This window comes from Polypterus senegalus, chromosome 8, assembly GCF_016835505.1.
Source record: "Polypterus senegalus isolate Bchr_013 chromosome 8, ASM1683550v1, whole genome shotgun sequence".
NCBI classification, from domain to species: domain Eukaryota; kingdom Metazoa; phylum Chordata; class Cladistia; order Polypteriformes; family Polypteridae; genus Polypterus; species Polypterus senegalus.
Window position 1 is genome coordinate 56120469 of NC_053161.1, and position 25023 is coordinate 56145491.

Below are 25023 nucleotides of genomic sequence, written 5' to 3' on the forward strand. Positions count from 1 at the left end.
ACATTTTGATATAACACTGATATGCCAAATGTCATTTATGTAGCTCAGGGCATTCTCAAGTTATCATGTTTCTGTACACACACACACAGGCTTAATTGCAGAAATGGTCAAAACATGTTCAGGAGTGTATGAAACTTGGAGAGTCATTAAAGTCTCGTTTTTTGTTTTTTTTTTTAATTACTATACTTTGTCTGTACTATGTATACAAGAAAGTTATAACTCAAAACAGCCAACAATACCACATGAGCATGTTATCACAACAAGCCCATCATCTCGGATTCCAGGAAACAATGAGAGATTACTAACTAGCAAAATGCAGAAAAAACAAATGTATTTGATAAAGAGCGGACTCGGTGCCCTCCATTGACAGTACTGAAACATGGAGCTGGACACAGAGTACTGACCTGTGAAGTCCTCACCCAGGCATACCTATGGTCCATGCAGATATGTAGGTCTGGTTGTCTGCTCTGATCACCACTTTGAGAAACTGGGAGAGTAAAGGGACAGAGCAAGTATGTCTTAATGTTAGGCAAAGAAAAATCTATTGTGCACAAAGACAATTTTCCTTAACAGGAAGAATCCTATCCCTCCTACCATAACACAATGATAAAGTCATATTTTATAGCAGGTTAAACTAAATAGAAAATCCTCTGTAAGGAAAGCTTGAAGAATTTTAATAAGCATGCCAGCTCTCTGCCAAACATGTCTTGCTGTTTTCGTAGATGAAGAACCAGTTCAGACTGGAGTCTTGTGCCATATAACCTGAACTGGCTAGGGAAAAGGAGTTGTGTGCATCCACCATACAAGTGTGTGACTAAACTGTATTTGATGCTTACTGGGAAAATAAAACACAAAAAAAGAAAGCACTCACTTTAAAGGGACTCTGGAGTTATGGTTCATTCTGTTTGTTGTCCCTCACCTCTTCATGACTTGCCAGCAGTTCAGTATGGCAATTGTAGTAAATGGTGACCTCTGGGTGTTTTGGAACTCCCCACAACTCCATCAGCTTGATCCCCCTCTTCATCTTGCATTTTTAACTTTTTGGGTGATCAGATTGGTTGTGACATGGCTGTTGCAGAAACTTCAAATGTTGGAGCATCTGATAAAAGATGGCAGATGTAGCTGACCATGTACACCTTATTCCACTCGACCTTGTGTCTTACAGGGTTAGATGTAGACATTAAATAAGCTGATTGAATAATTCGGCACCCACAAGATATTTTCTATGTTTGGTGGTGTGTGTTCTGGTGGCTGAGCATTCACCAACTTCAAGGCCTCCAAAAGGAAGTGGCAAGCTGTGCCATAGTGCTTGGGTAAGACAAATTGTGCGGCCATGAGGCAGTCACCTTCAGATCTCAACAGAAGCCAAGCCAAATGAGCGGTTTTGAGTTTAGACAGGTTCTGGACTAAAAATGACAGGAAAAACGTAACAATAACTCTGGGATTGAGCATATTATTTGTTCTTATCTTTAAAAAATGTTGATAATCATGCCTCTGAAGTACGCTCTGTTCCCACAACTTTAGACTCCATTAAACACATACATGAGTGAAATGGCTCATTATTAATGTACTAATACTAACTCATCAATCACAATGGCATCCTTATTGACGATAATAAATCTAAAATGTCTCCCTTTACATTAATGAAAATAACAGGCCCCCATTTACAGTTGTTTCCCACTTTATGCCCGACACTGCCAGGTTAGGCTTCGGCCTCCTGTGACCTTGTACTGGATTATGTAGCTTTGTGACTGTTCTGTTATGGGATTGCAAACACACATGTAAAGCATTTGGTGGTTAAATCCAGTTTAGGGTAACATGGGTCTGCAGCATCAGATGCAAAGCAGGAACAAGGCAGGGTGTCCTGCCAGTCCATTATGGGGTTTACTCAGATGAGCCCTTTTAAATTTGCTAAGTAACTAGTCAGTGGAATGTAGAAGAAAAACTGGATTAACTGTAGAGAAACCCACACGGGCACAGAAAAACCTAAAAACTCCATACTGGGTACAGGTTTTGAACCCAGTATGGTGGATTTCTGAGCACTGCACTATTGTTTCAGCCCATTTTGAGATAAAAGCTAAAAAAAATAAAAAAGGAAGCCATATTAGTTTTCAAGTAGTAAATAAGCCCATGGATGATCTTGTAGAGCTTGTCTGCACATCTAATGGCCCCTGACAGTTAAAATACAGATGTTGTGAACTAGAGAGTTCCAACACACCAGAGTCCAAAAAGAGATTCAAAAGACCTAAATGTGGGGAGAAAACCATTAAACCCTGGCTAGCCAGAAAAAGAGCAAATGTTGGATCTTTATAAATAAAAAGATCTATTATAAAAAAATTAAACATGCTTAGAAACAATAAGCTCCAGAAAGAAGGCAGTGCCTTCAAAATAGGTAATCTCAAGGCCATCAAAAAAAAACCCACCACCACAAGCATATTCAATAAACAAATGGGACTGTGGGTTATCCTCTGCCTTTATAGGGCTCAGGACAGTCTCTTGTAGTGTTGGGCAGGTGGTCCACCTCTAAAGGGACCACCAACAAAACACAAGGAACACAGCAGAAGGATTATTGACATATACTGTACACACTAAATAATCAATATCATTAATGTAAAAAACAAAAACAAAAAGACATGTGATATTTGAACCCCAGTTGGGAGTAACCTTGGCTGAAACATAACAGCAGTAAAATTTCTTACTGTATTAAGATTCATCATGCTGTTCCTTCAAAGTGCTCAGGGTAGCTTCAGCTATGCACTCACACTACACGATTGCTTCCTTTCCAACCCCTTTCTTCATCTCAATCGACCTTTGGTGCTAACAAAAGAAAAAGTGTGTCAAAAATGGCTCTGTTTGTAACTCAAAAAGCTGCACACTGGCCGGCTGTAGACAATCTGATACTCATTTGTAAAAAAAAACATATTTAAGTACCTTACCAGTCCCAGGATACCAAAGCAGTCTGCATTTGAAATGCAAGTAGAAATACGAGGAGTTTGAATCATTTCCATTAAAATATTGGTTAATGCATTAAAGGCCTGGGAATTCGATTAGGACGAAATATTGAGACAGGCACATATGTGGCATCAGAGGGGCTGTCTACTCCCATGACTGTCTGGGGCTGAGGAAACACCACAAATGTTTTAATTTTGTGTTACTTTCCATCACTTAGCAGCCAAGGGCTGCACTCATTCTTAGTGAGCAGATGATCGAAAAGCCAAGGCCTGTGATCTATAAACCCTGGGGCAGTCAGTCGGGGATTTATCAAGTTAGCTTCTCAGAGGTAGCTTGGGACAGGCTTCTTTATTTTAAAACAGGATTACTGTAGAAGCATTATCCGTTTTTAATTGGATCTGATCTGATGGTAACTTGTCATCATTGTATGAGAACTTGTTCTTATTTTCTTTCAACTGGACTGAGTGTAACACAAAAGTGAATGAATAATGTTCATTGTTCACATATGAGCTGTGGTGGTCTTATTTACAAAATTCATGTAGCAAAGAGTAACATCGACAACCTCACAGCATTTTGGAGCCCAGGTTAATTCCAGACTGGACAGCCACTTCTCCAGATCCCAAAGGATGACGGTATTAGGCAAGCTGGGAATTCATAACTGGTTTGATTGAGACAGTGTGGAGAGTTCTAGTGCATGCCTTGTGAGGGACGGCTGCCCCAATGATGGTTGGTCTCTGCTTCAGAACAGCTCTAGATGTCTAGTGAACTGTAAAGAAAGCACTGGGTCCACTCACAAAGTGCTGCAGGTTTTCACTGGAGGTTCATTTTTGGTTGTTTGTCTGACTTCTGTTGTTTTCTCACTGTTCTGAACTCAGTCTGTGAATTCAGAATTAGTCAGCACCATGGAGCTGAGAAAAGCTGTTCACTAGTTTTTTGAAAACCTGATCCACAAGACTATATTTACTCTGTGGCTGGTCAATTAGCATTTTCATATTAGTATTTATCTGAAGAACAGGTAGTTTGCACTGAAGAGGCTAAGGTGTAAGCATCAGGGAATATTCATTTCCTCTACATGGTTCATTATATGCTGCCATAAAAGTCTGTTACAACTAAACTTACCTCTTTTTAAAGCTGACCAAGCAGAAAACATAATAGGCACATCAAAAGGTGTAAAACACAATGTTAAGGACTAAAAATGAAAGTTTTAGAATGGAGCAATGGTCCATGATGAAGAAGAATATAATATTAGTAGTTATACATTGTAATAAACAAAACAGAATTCACAAAGGGTTGAGGACCCAGCTAGTAATCCAAGTATAACTGATTGCAAAAATAACAGAGAGGGTTTACACAAAAACATGATAATGTCTTTTCATAAGCCAGTCAAAACAAGGCTGGGGCAAAATGGTGGTTGAGCTGGTTAAAGGACAAAAGACGCTGACGGAGAGGTGCAAAGCGTTTTAAGGAGGGACGGATCTACAAGTTTTTTCGTAGCCTCTGGTAATTCTAGTGTTAAAAGGCAGGTGAGGTGGAAGAGACGGGCTCAAGAGCCTGGAATCATGAAATGATGTCATTCGTTGTCCTGTCGCCAAATGTTGTATCTGCAGGAGAAATCAGAGGGGACACCTTAGGGGACAGCACCAGCTCTTGTCTTGGGGTGGAATTATCATTGGATGAGCCCCGTAGTTGACTCCCAAGTGCACGTGTGTGACAACATACTTCAGAAAAGACATACAATGAAGGAAATGTGGTGGTGTGGCAGTGTACATGAAAGGTAATAATCAGGGTCAAGATCGATGCAGAAGAAAAGAAACATTCAGAATCAGTGAAGGTTACGTTATTAAGGAAGTCAGGCCAGAGATTTAGTGATCCGAGTTAGCTACAGGGCATCAAAGGGGAGTCATATCATGAGCAGCATGTGTATAAAGAAGATGTGGTGATTGTGGATGAATATAACTTTCCAAATATTGATCTGGGAGCCTCTCTTGAAAACAGAGAAGAGCAAACTGAAATCGTACATATTATAAGTAACTGTTTTCTCACCCAGGTCGTTTCAAGCTTAACATAGCATCATTCCTGTCTAGTAATAAAGTCAGAACAAAAAGAAGTCCTTTATTAGAGGAGTTATACACTGTGAAGCTCTTCCTTTGCATACACAGAAATACACACCAAAACAAATACTTTTAGATTTCACAAAGCTTAAGCGGATGAAAAAACTTCTAGGAAACCCAGAATGGGAACATAAAATTAAATAATAGAGGGTGTTACTTCAGACACAAATCCATCCATACCCAACTAAGCTCATTCCAAAAACAAATAAAATAAGAACATTAAAGAACTGGCCAAAATTAATGGATAAGGATAAAAACTGCCACAGAACAGAAAATTAAAATAGACAAGAAGAATAACAAAAATTAAGAGACAAACAGAACCTGAAAAAAGAAATGCAATGGAAATAAAGAGAAACTGCAAAAAGCTTCCCAGTAATACCAAGAGGAATGCATCAAAAGAATTTCTGGGAGCTGCAGAGATGGACAGGTGTATCTGTGTGAAAAATAATGTTTTTTTACAGATTGTTAAATAAGACTTGTAATAATCTGTGGTGGGCTGGCGCCCTGCCCAGGGTTGGTTTCCTGCCTTGCGCTCTGTTTTGGATGGGATTGGCTTCAGCAAACCCCCATGACCCTGTAGTGAGGATATAGCACGTTGGATAATGGATGGATGGATGGACTTGTAATAATTGAGTGCTATGTTAATAAAGCGATATAAGATGCAGGTTTTAAGAGTTCAGAAAAGTATATCTTATAGGAAAAATGCTAAAAAAACCTAAGAAAGCCAGAATGGAATGCACTCTTGAGGATTTATGGCATGTATGCAATAGACTGATGGGATATATGTAAAAGTGAAAGCGAATACTAATAACAGTGTCATGACAATTAGATTATACAATCTTTCAGCTCAGATAAAATAACAAGAGTGTGTGTGTGTGTGTGTGTGCTTGTAAGAAGATATGGAACAAGTGCTTGTGATATTTTCGTACTTAGCTATGTGGTCATGACAAGAGTAGCTTCACTGACAAGTAACAAGGCCTTTTAGAAATGATCAATTGTCCATAATGTTATAATGTTATTAATAAATGTTAATGGTTAACAATTTTTTTACAATTTCATCCCCCTGTTTTTGTTATTATTGCAATAAAATATGACAATTATATTGACGGTATACTTCAAATAGTATTGTACTAACACAATCCTGCTGTGATTTTATTATTAGTAAGCACTAGAAGACACAGACGCATACAGCAGGTATAAAATAAGGTATTGGGCCAACAAGGGTTCAAATACTTTTGCATTTTTTTTTTTTTTGCCACATCATATCGATGATCTTCACCACACACACACACACACAAACAATACCTTGCTTGAAAGCCACAGGTGTCCGCTACACATGCACATGCTAATCACATGGGTACAGTATGGACAGTTGACTTTTAATGTGATATGAAATCATACATGGGGGGCTTCATGAAATGCCACACAAAAAAATTCAAAATAACCCAGTAATTATTCTGTACAAGGAATACCCAAGTTGTCTGCACCAATCAAAAGATCTCAACATTTCAAGTGACCCATATAACATCCTCAAAATGGAACTTGGCGCAGCCAGCCTCTGCATTACATTTTCACATGCTCTCGCATACAACTTGACAGAACAACAGCAAGAATATAAAAGTGCCATATCAGTACTTACAGCATTTTCTCCCAAGTAAAACGAGTCCTCACTTGCATTGTGTGTGTTTATTTGGCAAATAAAGTAATCAATAACAAATTATGATCAAGTTTTCTGCAATTAACTCTTTTAGGGTTAATTATTTCTTACCTTTTGTCCCAGGGCTGAATATTTTTCCAAAAAACTCAAGTTTCTAAAAAGCACACAAAGCAATGGATTCACACATTAATGAACATTGTTATTAATATCATTTTACCTCTGTGTCGGAAGTCAGTCTGGTGCACACCTTTAACAGGATGCTTGATGACCACTGAAAACCCAGAAAGTGTCATATGAAAAAAGCAATGCAGAATCTCCCTCTTAAAACAATCTTGTTTTGTAGCCTGATTGAAATAGAAAAAGAAAGATGAATATCAAAAAAGAATACTGGTAGATTATTGTCAGGAGAGGATGTACACTTATAGATGGGGAAAAAAGAAAGAGTACTATACAAGGAAAATAATCAAACAGTATTTGGGGGTACAGTGGGAGTTAAGAAGAGGGTCAAAGCACGAGTGACAGTGATGGACATGAGAAAGATGAAGGTTAGTCAATTGGAGCAAATTTCCAAGCAGAAAGTTCTAACTATCCAGAATAGGTAGAAAGGAAAATAGTTACAACTATTTTTCCTTTGTTTTGTTTCCTGAATATTACTGTAATTTTTGTTTGTAATTGTTTAATCATGAATACAGTAACACCAGCATATGTCTGTTTTGTGTGTCGTATGTACCTTGGATGGGTTGTCGGAGCATCACAGTTTTAGATTACAAAGATGCCTACATACAGCTCCTTAGAAAGGAATTTTATACACGATTTCTACTCCTGCTGTAGACATTTTATTGCCTTCTTATTGCATGTGCCAACTCAGTTAATTAGGATAAGTCACTTTGTTATTTGGAAGTCTTTGCATTTTAAAACATTTTTTTTTTTCATTTTAACCGAAGGCACAGATATTTTGAATCATTACAGCTTCCAGAAATAAAGCTTACTGTGTAACATTTTTTTTTAATTCAATGAAAATAATTAAAACATTTGAAAATACATTTCTATCACCCTTACTTTATACCAATTGCTGCTCTCTTGGACCCCATTATGTTTGACTTAACTCCCTTCTATACACAAGTGCTTTAGACTCATCTTGTTTTAAAAAACCCTGGACTGCCCTCTAATGGCAGAAACAGGAACATCAACAATGTCTGATTTCAAACACATTCAAGAGAACTGGGCCTGGACAAAGAAACGTTTCAAAGGAGAACTTCATTAATGCTTCCATAATTATGAAATTCAGTTAATTCACAAGTTCCACAATTAAAAGGTTTAATGTATAGTTTAAATAATCTTACATTTATTCATTCAGCAATCTGAGCATGCTTTCATGGCCTAAGGATATAATGATTAATCAAACTTTAACATGAAGCAAATCCTCATATTGTGTAAGTAAATGCCAATCATAACTGGATTAATTCAACTGATTTTGGCTTAAGCTATTTTATTAACTTAATAATATAAAGTGAAATTTGCTTGATGGATTTCCATTCAGTCAGTTTGTGAACTTATTAAACATTTCATCACTGGGAGAAAGGCAGAAACCACTGAAAGCAGGATACCAGTTGACTGCAGAGCATACTCAAGTAGACACTAACACATGGTCACTTTGAGTTTGAGCTTGGGCAACATAACAGGAACATACTGTGGACATGGGGGGGAAAAAAGATTTCCTGAAAAATACATAAAATGACAAGAGAGAATGGGAAAACTCCACAGAATTGGTCAGTGCAGTTGACCTGGGGTCCTTCTCTGGATTCTTTATTCTAATCAGCTATATACACACACATTACATACTATTTTAATATACTTAGGACATGTTTGTGAGGAGGAGAATTAATAGTTCAATCAGACCTTAAAAGTTACTTTTTCAATCTAGAGGTGCCAATTTAAAAAAAAATGTTACGCGTGGACCATTCTTTTTTTAAATGAAGACTGAATATCTATTATTTTCTTTTAGGTCCTAAAGTTGGACATAAAACCTTAAATCAAATCAAATACAGTACATAGTCATATTATTTTTACACTCCTGTAGTTGCTTACTCCAGTGTAGAAATACAGAAAAATCCACCAAGGGTCTTTCCAAGATCTTGAAACAGTAGGTCATTAATTCATCTAAAAACAATATTATCTATTCTGATGCTTTATGGATAGGAGGCTTAAATTGTTCTCCTACTGTTTACCTGTTTATTGATAACACACCAACCAGCAAATATTATGCCTAGAACTAAGAAATATGATAATACCAAAGCTTAATTCACTACATGGGCATTTAATGAAGTTTCAGTGACACTTGTAAATCACAGTGTACACTGTGATCTTTAAACTGAGGCCTGTTTGGAATTCTCAGGATAAATAACACTGTAGATAGAAGACTCAATGACTATTAAATAACTTACTTACCACTATTAAATAGGCTCCTTCATTTTCAGCGTATTATTTTACCATGAATTACTTTTAAACACTTGGAATGCAGAGATTAACCATTTCCCTTATGTTTCATACAGTGCATCCAGAAAGTATTCACAACGCATCACTTTTTCTACATTTTGTTATGTTACAGCCTTATTCCAAAATGCATTAAATTCATTTTTTTCCTCAGAATTCTACACACAACACCCCATAATGACAACATGAAAATGTTTACATGAGATTTTTGCAAATTTATTAAAAATATAAAAACTGAGAAATCACATGTACATAAGTATTCACAGCCTTTGCTCAATACTTTGTCGATGCACCTTTGGCAGCAATTACAGCCTCAGGTCTTTTTGAATATGATGCCACAAGCTTGGCACACCTATCCTTGGCCAGTTTCGCCCATTCCTCTTTGCAGCACCTCTCAAACTCCATTAGGTTGGATGGGAAGCGTCGGTGCACAGCCATTTTAAGATCTCTCCGGAGATGTTCAATCGGATTCAAGTCTGAGCTCTGGCTGGGCCACTCAAGGACATTCACAGAGTTGTCCTGAAGCCACTCCTTTGATATCTTGGCTGTGTGCTTAGGGTCGTTGTCCTGCTGAAAGATGAACCGTCGCCCCAGTCTGAGGTCAAGAGCGCTCTGGAGCAGGTTTTCATCCAGGATGTCTCTGTACATTGCTGCAGTCATCTTTCCCTTTATCCTGACTAGTCTCCCAGGTTCCTGTCCCTGAAAAACATCCCCACAGCATGATACTGATGGTATTGGCCTGGTGATGAGCGGTGCCTGGTTTCCTCCAAACGTGACGCCTGGCAGTCACACCAAAAAGTTCAATCTTTCTCTCATCAGACCACAGAATTTTGTTTCTCATGGTCTGAGAGTCCTTCAGGTGCCTTTTGGCAAACTCCAGGCGGGCTGCCATGTGCCTTTTACTAAGGAGTGGCTTCCGTCTGGCCAGTCTACCATACAGGCCTGATTGGTGGATTACTGCAGAGATGGTTGTCCTTCTGGAAGGTTCTCCTCTCTCCACAGAGGACCTCTGGAGCTCTGACAGAGTGACCATCGAGTTCTTGGTCACCTCCCTGACTAAGGCCCTTCTCCCCCGATTGCTCAGTTTAGATGGTCAGCCAGCTCTAGGAAGAGTCCTGGTGGTTTCGAACTTCTTCCACTTACAGATGATGGAGGGCACTGTGCTCATTGGGACCTTCAAAGCAGCAGAAATTTTTCTGTAACCTTCCCCAGATTTGTGCCTCGAGACAATCCTGTCTCAGAGGTCTACAGACAATTCCTTTGACTTCATGCTTGAATTGTGCTCTGACATGAACTGTCAACTGTGGGACCTTATATAGACAAGTGTGTGCCTTTCCAAATCATGTCCAATCAACTGAATTTACCACAGGTGGACTCCAATTAAGCTGCAGAAACATCTCAAGGATGATCTGGGGAAACAGGATGCACCTGAGCTCAATTTTGAGCTTCATGGCAAAGGCTGTGAATACTTATGTACATGTGCTTTCTCAGTTTTTTTCATTTTTAATAAATTTGCAAAAACCTTTTTTCACGTTGTCATTATGGGGTGTTGTGTGTAGAATTCTGAGGAAAAAAATGAATTTAATCCATTTTGGAATAAGGTTGTAACATAACAAAATGTGGAAAAAGTGATGCGCTGTGAATACTTTCTCGATGCACTGTATCTCATTATCTTGCAATGACAGTGTGCTCTGTAATGGAAGTAATGCCAATGATGGGCCAAATTTCAGACCCCTTTGTGGTCACTGTTTACCTGCACCATACTTATTGAAGTGGAGAACAGTTGTCTCAGGATAGTAGCATTTTGAACTAGAAACATTTAAATAAATGCTTATTGAAAGGCAAATTAAACCAAGTGATTAGCACTACAGACTCACCACTTCAGAGTACTACACAGAATAACCACTGTTCACAACTCCTTTTTCATGGGGTAGATCTGATTAGCTGAATGCAGTTGCAGATCTTGTTGCTGGATCATGTCAGTTTAAACAACTGAAAACCACTGCCCATGTCACATTTACAGACAGACGGGTGACCTTCTGGCACAGTTGTACATGCTCCTTTTTGTGACAGCCACAAAAAATGTGTTTCCTGTCAGAGCTGGCACTGTACTTTAGGGTTAACAGCTATGGCATGTTCAGCTGTAGTCTCTCCCCCTTATTGCAATTTACTTGGGATATGTAAAACAAGACACATCAGACAAACGACCTTCTTCTTTGTTTGTGAGTTCCAAACTCCTGAGCAGCCTGACAAAGTCTGTACTGTATGAATGTTTAATAGCTACAGCAAGTTCAGATGCAGCCTCTGCCCTTTTATCCATTCTGTTTTAGATAGACAGACAGACAGACAGATTTTATTTTTCCCCGAGGGGAAATGAAACTTTACAGAAGCTTATGAAAAAAAATATTTCAAAGGAAAAGACATGAAACAATTACTCTTAAACAGAAGATAATTTATTTTAAGCTTCACCTCGCAAGTAAGCAACATTCTATTAGAGTTAGGTTTAATACACAGCTGAACCAAGTTGAGAAAAAATTCTTATATACAATAAAGCTATTTTAAAAAATCAAATCCAAAAATCAGATGATTCTGAGCAGCCAGAAAAAAATTGATTGCCTATAATCTACAGCATTTCAGAATTCATACAGGCACAGTGTAATATTTCCTTTATTTAAACCTACAACTATATACAGCTTGGATATACTAAAAAGTCAGCTCTCTCTCTTGTTTGTCAAATTTAGCAATAAGATTAAATGCACCTATAATACTCTGTATTATGGCAATTAGCTCAGAAATATGTGCAGGCCCAGTGTTGGCAAATACTAAACATTACATTGTCAGAAGCCATCTTTAGACTGAATGCAGAACATTTTAAAGGACAAACGCATGTTAATCTAGACTGTGAAAGGCAACAAATACTGCTTAGAGTGGACATGTTAAGCACCAGCAAGCTATTCACTGGAATGTAACAGATTGCTAGGCTGTTGAGAATTAAATAGACTAACAAACTTTGGTCACCTATAAATTGCAAACATTAAAGCAAACCGTACAGGCTTAAGAGCAACATATTCTTCTACACAGCCACTAAAAGGCTATTTTACTTCAAATATTATTTGTTCCCAAAAACTATTACTTATACCTCTTGCTTTGTGTTTAAGACCAGTGTAAAGTCAGTCACAGCTTCTAGTAGTCCTCTTCCAGTGTTTGAAAGCTGTCAAATGGATCATCTTTTCTCAAGTTTAAGAGCACATTTGATTACTTAGTTTTAGGACACCAAAAAAGCTGCTAAAAAATTAGCCCATATTAGACCATGAGTTGGAAACTCTGCATAGCATTTGACTGAACAGCTAAAACACTACACTTTAAACCTGATATAAATTAATTAACAGAGAGAAAAACAAAACAAAACAAAAAACATTATTAGCAGAGGTTTTTCAAATATTATCATATCATTAGAAAAGTGCATAAAGTGCAGCATTCTTTTCACAGTTTCTTCTTTCTCACATCAGTTGCTGCTCACTTCATCAGTTGTTTCTGGAGTGTCCGAAGTTTGTCCATCAATAATGCCTTTGGCACGCCAAATTTTCACTGTACGATCACTAAGAAACAAAGAAGAAAAAAAAATGTTAGCTTAAGAAGGGAAGAGTCACTAGCCTAAAATAAGATTATACATCATAAGCTAAGCTTACTAAGTGTACTAAGTAGGTAAATGAAATATCAGTATAACAATTTTTCAGAAGGACTGGGACATAAGATTAAAACCATCTTTGCTTTAATCATTTTCAGATATGTATATAGCAGTAACAACTACAAGCAGGTGGAATCCAATCTGATTCCTAGCTGGTAACATTTTGATTAGAAATTACATATTTTACTGTTTTTGTTTGGTTTCCACAGAGAACACCATTGTCCTCCCACAATCCAAGAACCTCACATGTTGATGACAGAATTAGCCCCATGTGAGTGAACGTGGTATGTCAAAGGACTGGTATCTCCTGGTTTCAGCTCCATATGATTCAATTTCCTAAAATTGCTTAAAACTGTTGCTACTATTTGCTAGATAGTATGTTCTTCTACAAATGATAATTTACTTCAATGGTTTGTAGCTTTAAGGTACATTCTTATGATGTACTAGGAATGCTAAAACACAAGGAAGGTTTGCAGTAGTTTGTTGTCCCAACTTTAAATCTAGTCATGCATTGTTTGTTATGACTATGATGGAACTTACTCTGATGCTGTAAACACAAGGGAAGAATTGGTGGAAATCGCATTTATAGGACTTTCATGGCCCTTCATTTCTCCCAGAGATGAAAAAGAATCCACATGCCACAGCTTCAAGACACCGCCTCTGCAACCACTGAGAAGGGCCTGACATCCTGGCACAATCCCCAGAGCACACACCCAATCCCTGTGAGCATTTGGAACTTGCTGGAAAAATTAAGTGTTTTAATAGTTAGGATATGCTAAAGGGGCTAACTACCTGTAATAATCAAGGTTCTACATGAGACCCAAAAATTCTAGAGGCACTTGAGAAAAAAAAAAGAAAAACAAACTAATTATATCTTACTTTAAATTCAAAACAGTACATTGAAAAATCATCTGCAAGTAATGTCTTTTGAAGAGTGTTCCCTGTGCACAAATATATCAAAGTGAGGCTCATTTTTCTGATCAAGTAACACATACTTAATAGTTATTTGACAAATGTTAGAGAGTGTCTTTTGAAATTCTTTGCCTTTATACTTACTGGGCAGTTGGTCTGTCTTATAAAATAAACAGCTTATTAAATAAACAACCTAACCTTGATCCCAACTCTGTATGCAAATATCATCCAATTTCTAAATTACTGCTTGTTAGCAAAATATTAGAAAAGGTTGTAGAAATCCAATTTAAATCTGTATTACTCAATTTACACATTTTTGTTCCTTTAAAATCTGGTTTTCAAAAGCAGCACTCCACTGAGACTGCTCTTTTAAAGGTCTATAATGATCTCCTAATGGCTTCTGATGCAGGGAATTGTTCCATACTTGTTTTACTCGACCATAGTTCAGCCTTTGATAATGTAGATCACAATATTTTACTTAATAGACTTAGACAGTTGGCTGGTATTTCTGGTTCTGCCCTAAACTGTTTTTTATTCCTGCTTTTGAAATATGAGCTTTCCTGTTAGTATGAGTAAGTTTTCATCTGCCACTGCTTCCCTAAACTGTGGGGTTCTCCAAGGTTCGATCCTTGGTCCATTGTTATTTTAATTTTATATACTTCCTTTAGCAGGGACCTTACAGTCTTTTAAAGACATCTCTTATCACTTTTATTCTGATGATATTCAGCTGTATATTTCTTTTAAACCACACCAGCTCGATAAGTTGTCCACCTTAGTCAATTATATTTCACGGATAATAGAGTGGCTCTCTAATATTTAAATTCTAGCAAAACCAAAACCATGATTATGGCTTCTCCGACACTCACCCTAAGATTTATCTGGCACTTGTATACTTCTGCATGTGATCGAAATCTTGGAGTTATATTTGACTACTCTCTTGAGTTTTAACTCGCTTGTTAAATATTTTTCTTGTTCCTGTTACTTTCAATTAAGGAACATTTCAAAATTGCAATCTATAGTTTCATTACTGGAACAAGTTCACGCATTTGTTTCCTTGCTTGAACAAATTCTCCCTTTCGAGTCCTCACACTATACAAAATGCAGCAGTCAGGTTGGAAACGAATTCCAGAAAGAGAGATCATATTGCACCAATTATATACTCTTTACATTGGCTTCCAATGGATTTTAGGATTCGTTTTAAAATCCTTGTACTTGTGTATAATGCACTGAATGTACAAACTCCAGTCAATTTATCCACTCTCTTTCTCAAACTTACTGCCTCTCAGGCTCTGAATCTGTTAGCTGTCCTATGCACATATTTAAAAACAAGGGGGGTTAGAGCCTTTTAATCCTTTGCACCAAAGATTTTGGATCTCCCTCTTCACTTTCATATGGCTGACTCGGAGGACTCTTAAACACTTAAAAACTTTGTTTAGCCAGGATATTTTTATTTATTTTATTTTAATTTACTTCATGTATTTGATAGATTTTAGTATGTTATGCATCTTATGTGTCTGTCTTGTCCAGCTTAATTTTTTTTTTTTTTACTTTTATTGTACAGCGTTTTGTAACTTCTTGTCTATGAAATGCACTTTATAAATACACCTTACTTACTTTAGCTCTCTCCTCCCAACATTCCCTTTCTACTATAAAATATTGCAGGTTAAATTCTCCCCCCATTGATCTAACTGGTTAAAAATAATCTGCTGGAAAAAGCTGAAATTTGACTTATGAATCTGCTCCATGTTAATAAAAAGCAGTGGACTGACAAGTAAACTGAAAAGGCTAAAATAAAATGTTATGAAACATGATTTTTTTTTGCTGTCCCCAAAAAAAAAATAATGGGCATTGAACATATTCATCACTTTATATTTTATTTTTTTTTAATATTGCTGATCTTATTTTTGAACGGCTCACAAATGTAAAACAAATACCGCAAAAATATGCATCAATGGGTTTAAAAGGTTCTCTACTTATCTATCCATTCTTAGCAAGGAGAACAATAAGGACAAAAACATTTCCTCAAACAAACAAAACCTTGGCCTTTAAAATATAGTAGTAAAAAATGTCTCAAACCTGAAGGAGGTCTTTGTGTGAAAGGTCCCACTTTTTAATTCCATTATCCCTTGAGCCACTAAAGAAACTGTCCCCATTAATGACAAGAGATTCAATCCCATCATAGTGTGGAGGCTCAAAGTTATATGTGGGACAAATGGTTCCAAGTGCTCCTTCCGTTACCTCAAACATCTAGAAAAAAAACACACAACAGAAGTCTATATCCAAAGTACACTTACTGAACTTGAAAAAAGAGCTAAATGACAATATGAAATAAACTTAAAAATCTATTTAAATTTTTAGTTAACCAATAAGAAAAATTAATCATAAAAAAAGCTTTCACATATAAAGAGTGTTTCACATAAAGTCAACTTTAAAGAAAGAAATGCTGTGCTTTTATTGCTTTCATCCAAGTTATAAATGACTTCTGAAACAAAACTCAAACTCATCCATTTTAACTTAAATTTCTCCCATACTGACAAAGGAAATAAACACAATGTACAATTTGTTGACTTACATTGAACTACTCCAAAAACACTCGTACAAATAACAAATGCAGAAGATTACAATGTTAGGCATAAATGTTCATTTTTGGTTGGCACAGTTTTAATGTGAGTAGTACGGTGGCATAACATGAAGTATTACAGCCTCATGGCAGGACGCTGTCTGTGACTGTGTAGTTTGCATATTATCCTTGTACCTGTACTTTTCTTCAGGTACTATGGCTTCTCTTCTATTATTTCAGACATGTGTTTGTGTTAGGCTAATTGGTGACTTTAAACTGGCCTAGTACTAGTGATATGAGAGTGTGTGTATAAATATGCCCAGCGATGACTGGAATTTGATCTAAGTATGCATCTGATGGTACCATGATAGGCTATAAAACTAAATTTTGGATTTATCAGAGATAAAAATGAATAGATTTAAAGATCAGCATTGAAAGGACAGATTGTGTAGTTCAAGCGCTATAAAAGAACAGCATGAACACGGTTACAGTAAATATATATACATATATGCTTTAAATATAGGTAAAAATAATGGTACAAATACTCAACAGACACAAAACATTTTCTAGTGTATGTTAATCAAAGTGTCAATGCAGGTAAGGTATTAATGTAGACAATCATGATAGTCACTACAAGAAATGCTATATAGTAAATCTAAACTATTCAATTATATACATAAATTTCAGCTGTAGCAAAAAGTTTAGTTAGTGGCTATAAGCTGTGATGCTTGCTTAATTTTTAATTTGAGAGCAAATGTAACAATATACAGTGCATCCAGAAAGTATTCACAGCACATCACTTTTTCCACATTTTGCTATGTTACAGCCTTATTCCAAAATGGATTAAATTCATTTTTTTCCTCAGAATTCTACACACAACACCCCATAATGACAACGTGAAAAAGGTTTTGAGGTTTTTGCAAATTTATTAAAAATAAAAAAAACTGGGAAATCACATGTACATAATAATTCACAGCCTTTGCTCAATACTTTGTTGATGCACCTTTGGCAGCAATTACAGCCTCAAGTCTTTTTGAATATGATGCCACACCTATCCTTGGCCAGTTTCACCCATTCCTCTTTGCAGTACCTCTCAAGCTCCATTAGGTTGGATGGGAAGCGTCGGTGCCCAGCCATTTTAAGATCTCTCCAAAGATGTTCAATCGGATTCAAGTCTGTGCTCTGGCTGGTCCACTCAAGGACATTCACAGAGTTGTCCTGAAGCCACTCCTTTGATATCTTGGCTGTGTGCTTAGGGTCGTTGTCCTGCTGAAAGATGAACCATAACCCCAGTCTGAGGTCAAGAGCGCTCTGGAGCAGGTTTTCATTCAGGATGTCTCTGTACATTGCTGCAGTCATCTTTCCCTTTATCCTGACTAGTCTCCCAGGTTCCTGTCGCTGAAAAATATCCCCACAGCATGATGCTGCCACCACCATGCTTCACTGTAGGGATGGTATTGGCCTGGTGATGAGCGGTGCCTGGTTTCCTCCAAACGTGACGCCTGGCATTCACACCAAAGACTTCAATCTTTGTCTCATCAGACTAGAGAATTTTGTTTCTCATGGTCTGAGTGTCCTTCAGGTGCCTTTTGGCAAACTCCAAGCAGGCTGCCATGTGCCTTTTACTAAGGAGTGGCTTCCGTCTGGCCACTCTACCATACAGGCCTGATTGGTGAATTGCTGCAGAGATGGTTGTCCTTCTGGAAGGTTCTCCTCTCACCACAGAGGACCTCTGGAGCTCTGACAGAGTGACCATCAGGTTCTAGGTTACCTTCCTGACTAAGGCCCTTCTCCCCGGATCGCTCAGTTTAGATGGCTGGCCAGCTCTAGGAAGAGTCCTGGCTGTTTCGAACTTCTTCCACTTACGGATGACGGAGGCCACTGTGCTCATTGGGACCTTCAAAAGAGCAGAAATTTGTCTGTAACCTTCCCCAGATTTGTACCTCAAGACAATCCTGTCTCAGAGATCTACAGACAATTCCTTTGACTTCATGCTTAGTTTGTGCTCTGACATGAACTGTCAACTGTTGGACCTTATATAGACAGGTGTGTGCCTTTCCAAATCATGTCCAATCAACTGAATTTACCACAGGTGGACTCCAATGAAGCTGCAGAAACATCTCAAGGATGATCAGGGGAAACAGGATGCACCTGAGCTCAATTTTGAACTTCATGGCAAAGGCTGTGAATACTTATGTACATGTGCTTTCTCAATTTTTTTATTTTTAATAAATTTCCAAAAATCTCAAGTAAACTTTTTTCATGTTGTCATTATGGGGTGTTGTGTGTAGAATTCTGAGGAAAAAAATGAATTTAATCCATTTTGGAATAAGGCTGTAACATAACAAATGTGGAAAAAGTGATGAACTGTGAATACTTTCCAGATGCACTGTATTACTTTACAAAACATGTTAAAAACAATAATACATGGGTAGACTATTTTATTAAGATTGTTATAAAGTATGACTAGTATAAAACAATACATAATCTTATATTTGGTTGATAGTCTAACTACAGACAACTTGAGCAACATCACTAATATAGCTACTGTCAATGGCAAATATTAAATGAAATCCACAAAAAATACTAAAATACTAAAAAAATACTAACTGTATTTTTTCCTAAGGACAAACGAGACTTGTTCATAATTTAACCAAGTGTTTAAAAAATATGTAGATGTATTTTGAGATAATTCAGAAACAAATACACGGTGGCAGCCTGAAATAAACACGACATACATAGAATTATTAACAACCAGTAGTATGGGTCAACACATGACGCAGCAACTAAATTATTACAATATATCTATTTATTTATATTTAAAAATATTCATACAGTTTTAATCTGCATTACAAATTTTAATGCAATACTGAAACAAGTTCCCAGTAATGTCCTAGAGAAGACAGTAAAGACTAATGAGTCTTCAACCTAAAATCCTGAAATCAGACACCTGTTTGTAGAGTAGGTTCTCAAAAGTTTTACAAAAAGAACAACCAATGAGCAAAAACTAAAAAAACAAAAATTGGCATTTACAACTTAATTGAATACATAAAAAAATCAAGACCAAAGGAAGCAATGTATGGAAAATGCTAACAACTACCAAAGAAATTGTAAGCACTTTAGTAATTAACTAAGTGTGACATTATTGTTGTCAATATGTAGGCTTAAATTAACAAAGCAGAGTGCAAGAAACATTTTTTTTTCTATTTGACTCAATTGGCAAGTTGAACTGTAAATGATTCCCTCAAACATTAAAATTATATTTAGATTTATTTTTGTCAACATGACAAATCTAATGTGAGCTTGTTCTCACTCTAAACTCAACTACAGTCATCAAATCATTCAAAAATTTGTATTTTAAATATTCATAACAAATATATGATGCAGAGATTTAAGATGCAGAGGACAGAAAGATATGAGAAGAAGATGATCCGCTGTGGCAACCCTTAATGGGAGCAGCCGAAAGAAGAAGAAAATAACAAATATATGTTTAAACATATGCAAATATGAGTTATACATTTTGGGTGCTACATGTATGTTCTACTACATACTGTTGCTATTATTTTTATCCTTATTATTTTACCTTTTTCTTTTCCTAGCAAAGTATTTAAAAGATATCATGTTTTTATGACTCCAGCTTGTGGCTTAAAAGACAGCTGTCAAACAAATATGACACTTGAAAACATTCCCCTTCACAAAGACAGGATTCTCCATGCAAACAAAGCTAAATAATTAAACAGCAATGCTGCTAAAGATTAGACAGGACCTGCACAACACTAATTCAGTTCTGCTGGTGGAACCAAATAAGTATTTTTTCCCTTACAGTTGCTGATTAATTGTTTTTAGTTATAGCCAAATATTTTACTCATTATTTGTCACTTCAGCAATCAGTTATATGCAGTCTATATGTGAAAGTACTTAAAACAAGCACTGAAGATATTGAAAAGTCTCCTTAAAGTTATGATTTTTTTTTCTATTCACTACAGTAAAAAAGGAAAATCAGAAATATTTCAGGAATTTTCCATCTTTAAAATGAAAGGAAATCAGTTGCCACTTGTTTGATGTGATGGCTGTTTAAAAGTTATAGCATGATAATAGAATTTAGTCAAACACCTCTGGCCTAAAAACAAGCAGGAATACAATCAGGAGTATCACGATCTGATGTTTGTTTTCAAATACCATTGGTACTATTCAGGTCATAAAATGATTTCTGCAAAATGTCACATATATTTGTCTTTTTTTTTTTCCCTGGTGCTGCGTTGACATCATGGACCAGAAGGCGTGAGCTTATTCAGTGCAAACAGGAACATGTGGGTGGCCAGTTGTTGTGTGCTACAACATGCTTGACCTGCCTCGCACATGTACTGTGCAAGGCATGCATGGAGTCCACTGAGAAAAGAAAAGTTTTCTTTGCTCACCTTGCAGAGGAACATTGTCGTCGCTTCTTACAAGAATAGGTGATGGAAAAAGAAAAAGAGGATGCAATATCGACAAGCTTCTGTTCCAAGACTGCTACTTCCTTCAGGAAAACAAACTCAGTCAGTGTCAGGTGCACCTTCAATGTACTAGGAACCACAGCATAGAGAGAAGTGTGTATATTGCAAAAGGTACACATGTCGTAAATGTAGGAAGGACGGTCCTTGGGTTTGTGGGAACTGTTAACATTTGAATTTGATGATTTCATATAGCACAGAACTGACCTCTCTGTGATACAGTATTATGTCCTCTGCATGTCCTGGAGTACAAAAGAAACACCACCATGCACCAAAATGTGGAGACTGGGCAAGATCGGGGTGGGGGTGTGAAACGAAGGTATGCAAATGAATATGAATAATATAAATAATGTTGCATGAGTACCACAATGTTTTCCGAAATGTACTATACAGGTCATAAAATGAATAATTCCAAATATCATATGTACCTCTGTCTCTGTTTTTTTTTTTTGTCAGTGCAGCTTTTACATTATGGACCATAACGTGCATACTAATTCAGCATGAGCAGGAACATTCAATAAGACTGAATAAAAAAAAAAAATAAAGTGACGGTGAGATACGAAGAAGGCAGATTCACCAGCGTTTGTGTGTCAGCTTTTATCCCTCCAGATCAGAGAATTTCAGTTCCATTGTCTCAAAACACCACTCAAATCTACAGTTATTCCCAATTTCAGATAAAAACTATCAGTGTTAGATCTGGTGTTGTGGTTGTCTTGTGATCGTGAATGAGAGAATAAAAGTGAAAAAAAAAACACACTTACTTATACAACTACTATAAATGTACACCAGCTGTTACAGACACAAGACAAATGTATGTTTTTATTGTATAATATTAACAATATGAGCAGCTCATTAATCAAAACGGTAAATTTGTGAGGCAGGCAGAATTGAACCTGCAGCTTCTTGATTACAAGTCAGCAGTTCTTCCTGCTGCATCATGGAAGCTATCATATCATGCTTGCACCTTTTGTGAAAGTGTTAATTTGATATTTGGACTTCAGGCTTCACACATTATATGCTTCAAGTCTACATTTTGTCATTTATTACTAAAACATGAAAGTTTCTGTTTTAACGATGTGTTTACATAGATTGCTGTAGACATGGAACACACATGAAATGCATGTGGTTCCAAATAATGATATATTTTTTACCCTCTAAAACTCCAACACTTCACTCCAAGATAATCAAGGCATGAGCTGGGAGAGATTTGTGCCCTTTCTGCATTGGTTGGGGGATGGGATAGTAGGCTGCTTGCTGCTTGTGTTGATCAACACATTTACAAGACAAAAGACACTGAATCGAGATGTGCGAAAGATGTGCGAAGGGATTTAAGGTGGGCCAGAATTACAAGTTTTTTTGTAGGCTTTGGTCATTCTAATGGTAACATTATGAAACTCTTTTATATGTAGTTTTTACTCACATTTTCTCATGCATCATTGTGCCTTCCTAAGTAATTTGTCTACATGCAGTCACACATTAATGCAGTACAGTTATATTTTCGGAACACGGATATTGAATTAGTACCGAAATATCAGCTCTTGTGACACTCCCTATCGTGTATCTGAACCTGCATTATCAGTAAACTGTATACTAACTCCATTTGTTCTAACATCTTTCCTTATTTCTAAGGGAGATATAGAAAAGTTCAATCAGCAACAGAATTGAGTTAAATTAAGAAACTGGTTGCAAAATAAGCCTGCAGGCAAAGAAGAAACAGGTCTTGTCCCCGTGTCTACATTCCTCACTTTGCTATACTGTATGTGTCTGAGGCCTAGACAACACATGTACCATGAATCAAGTCACTATAGAAAAAAAAAAATCAAAATTTAGAGACTTTTACTGTAAAATAATTGGAACATGTATTTGTACACATCACTTCAAATTTAATTACCTTTATGTAGTGGTCTTTTGACCCAGTGATAATCATGTCTTGTCCATTTCCACTTTGATCAACAGTGAGACACATAACAGGTCCAAGATGACCAGATAATTTTCCTGTGGACAGAAACCTATGAGGGAACAAAAAAAATATTTAAATGGATTTTAAAACGTTCTCATGTGTTTATTCCTGTTAATCACATGCATAATAACAATTGTATCTTCTGAAGAAAACCTACATTGGATTCAGAAAGTATTCACATACCTTTGTTTTCTATACACTTATATGTTTTAAACACAATTATTGTTGCTCATGTTTCCAGTAAGGTTTGCTAATTTACTAAAAATCAAAAACTGAAATCTCTTATTTATGTAAGTATTCAAGTCATTAATTCAGCATTTTGTTAAAACCATTTGGCAGTAATTACAACTTCAAGTCTTTTGGGTTAGTCTTTACAAGTTTTGCACACATGAATTTGGGCAGTTTATCCCATTCTTCCTGGCAGATCCTTTCACGCTCTAGTATATTACATAGGGAATGTCTGAAAACGGTCATCTTCACATCTCTCCATAGATGTTGCATGGAGTTTGAGTCTGGTTTTTAGCTGAGCCACTCAAAGACTTGTCTCAATGCCACTTTAACATTTTCTTAGTTACATGCTTTGGGTAATTGTAATGTTGAAAGATAAACCATCACCCCAGTCTGAAGTTGTATGCACTCTGGACCAGGTTTTATTCTGCATTCATTTTTCCCTCAACTGTTACCAGCCTCTCTGACCCTGTTGCTGAGAAGCACCCTCATAGCATGATGCTACCATCCATATGCTTTATCACAGAGATGATATCAGATGTTATTGGCCAAAAAGCCCTTCTTACCTAATTACTCAACTTTAATAATTTATTTTATTTCACAATTACTGGGACCAGTGTGTTCCTGGGAACACTTGAATCTTTAGAAATGCTCTAATACCCTTGCCCTGATCTATGCCTCATCATAATTTGCTTGTTGTATTCTATAGAGAGTTTTTCTTGCACTTCATGGCTTGGTTTTCCTCCTGACATGTCATGTGAATTGTGGGACCTTATAAACAAAGGTATGTGCCTTTCCAAAATATGTCCAAACAATTCAATTTGTAACAGGTTTACTCCACACAAGTCCACAAGTACCTCAAGCATAATTAAAGCAACAAGGATACGTTTGTCTACAATGTGGAATGCCACAACAAAGGGTCTGAATACTTATAAGAAAGATTTCAGTTTTTGATTTTTGAACAATTTGCAAATCTTTTAGAAACTGTTTTCAGTTTATTATGGGTTATTGAATTTAGATAGATGGAGAAAAACTGCATATTTTATCCTGAATTTACAACACAATAAAGTACTGCATGTAGAAAGTGAAGGGCTTTGAACACTTTCTGAATTCACAGAGAATCAAACTAGTTATTGAAATAATAAATGCTCCAACAAAATTTGTTCTTTTAGTGTAAAGAAAGTTATATGAAACAAGATTTAAATGCACACGTTGAATTTTTGAATCCTGCAAACTGAAGCAACTGAAACATATTTCCAGTTGCTGGATTTCACCAATGGGAGGATGTCAGATTACAGTTTAGTTTAGTTTATTACACAACCCTAAGCAGATCTTTCAGCCATTATACAGTTACAGCTGAGGTTGCTGTACTCTGGATCAATAACGTGCTGTATCACAGCACCAATGCATGTTTGAAAACTTCCCAGGTATGGGGAGTTCAGCCACAATCTTGGTCCTTTTGTTTTAGTTTTTCAATTCTGTTGTGGTACAACAAACATTAAGGCTTTAGACAGAGGAGGCTGCCCCCTATTTATTGTTAATGGTAGAAAATACCCATTTTCCTTCTTTTCTCATTACCATGTGGTATGCACTGTATTTCCAGGTGTATGCTCATTGGTTTGTTAGCTTTTGCACACATGTTAAGCTACCACAGAGGCTTAAGACAAAATAAAACCTCATTGATTTAGTTGGGGTGTTTCATTGACCAGTCTGACTGAAATGCTGGGAGTGCTATTCTATAAGATTATGTGAATAAAGTCTGCAACTGAAAATTGTTGGAAAAACCATGTGGCATGATAGGGCTTTATATGTACAGTACTAAGAGCTGCCTCTATAGAAGGTTAAAAAAAATCTGAATGAGTGCACTTGGAACTGCAACTGATTTACCTAGATTGAGTGGCATTAAACCCCTTTGGATCACCAGTATAAGAAATTGCATTATTTATGACTGTATATGTGCTAGTCTTTT

The 25023-nt window shown here is 36.7% G+C and overlaps 1 protein-coding gene across 5 annotated transcripts in view; it reads right to left on the bottom strand.

Annotated features, from left to right (window-relative positions):
* Positions 1–11644: 11644 nt before the first annotated feature.
* kif21a (kinesin family member 21A) overlaps positions 11645–25023 on the bottom strand; it is a 253360-nt gene continuing 239981 nt past the window's right edge. For all 5 annotated transcript variants that reach the window (XM_039761105.1, XM_039761101.1, XM_039761104.1 and 2 more), the window contains 4 exons: positions 22758–22875; positions 15890–16060; positions 13442–13641; positions 11645–12812 (listed from right to left, as the gene is read on the bottom strand). In XM_039761105.1, coding sequence (XP_039617039.1) covers positions 12719–12812; positions 13442–13641; positions 15890–16060; positions 22758–22875 — 583 coding nt within the window. In that variant the 3' untranslated portion in view covers positions 11645–12718. The remainder of the gene's footprint in view (positions 12813–13441; positions 13642–15889; positions 16061–22757; positions 22876–25023) is intronic.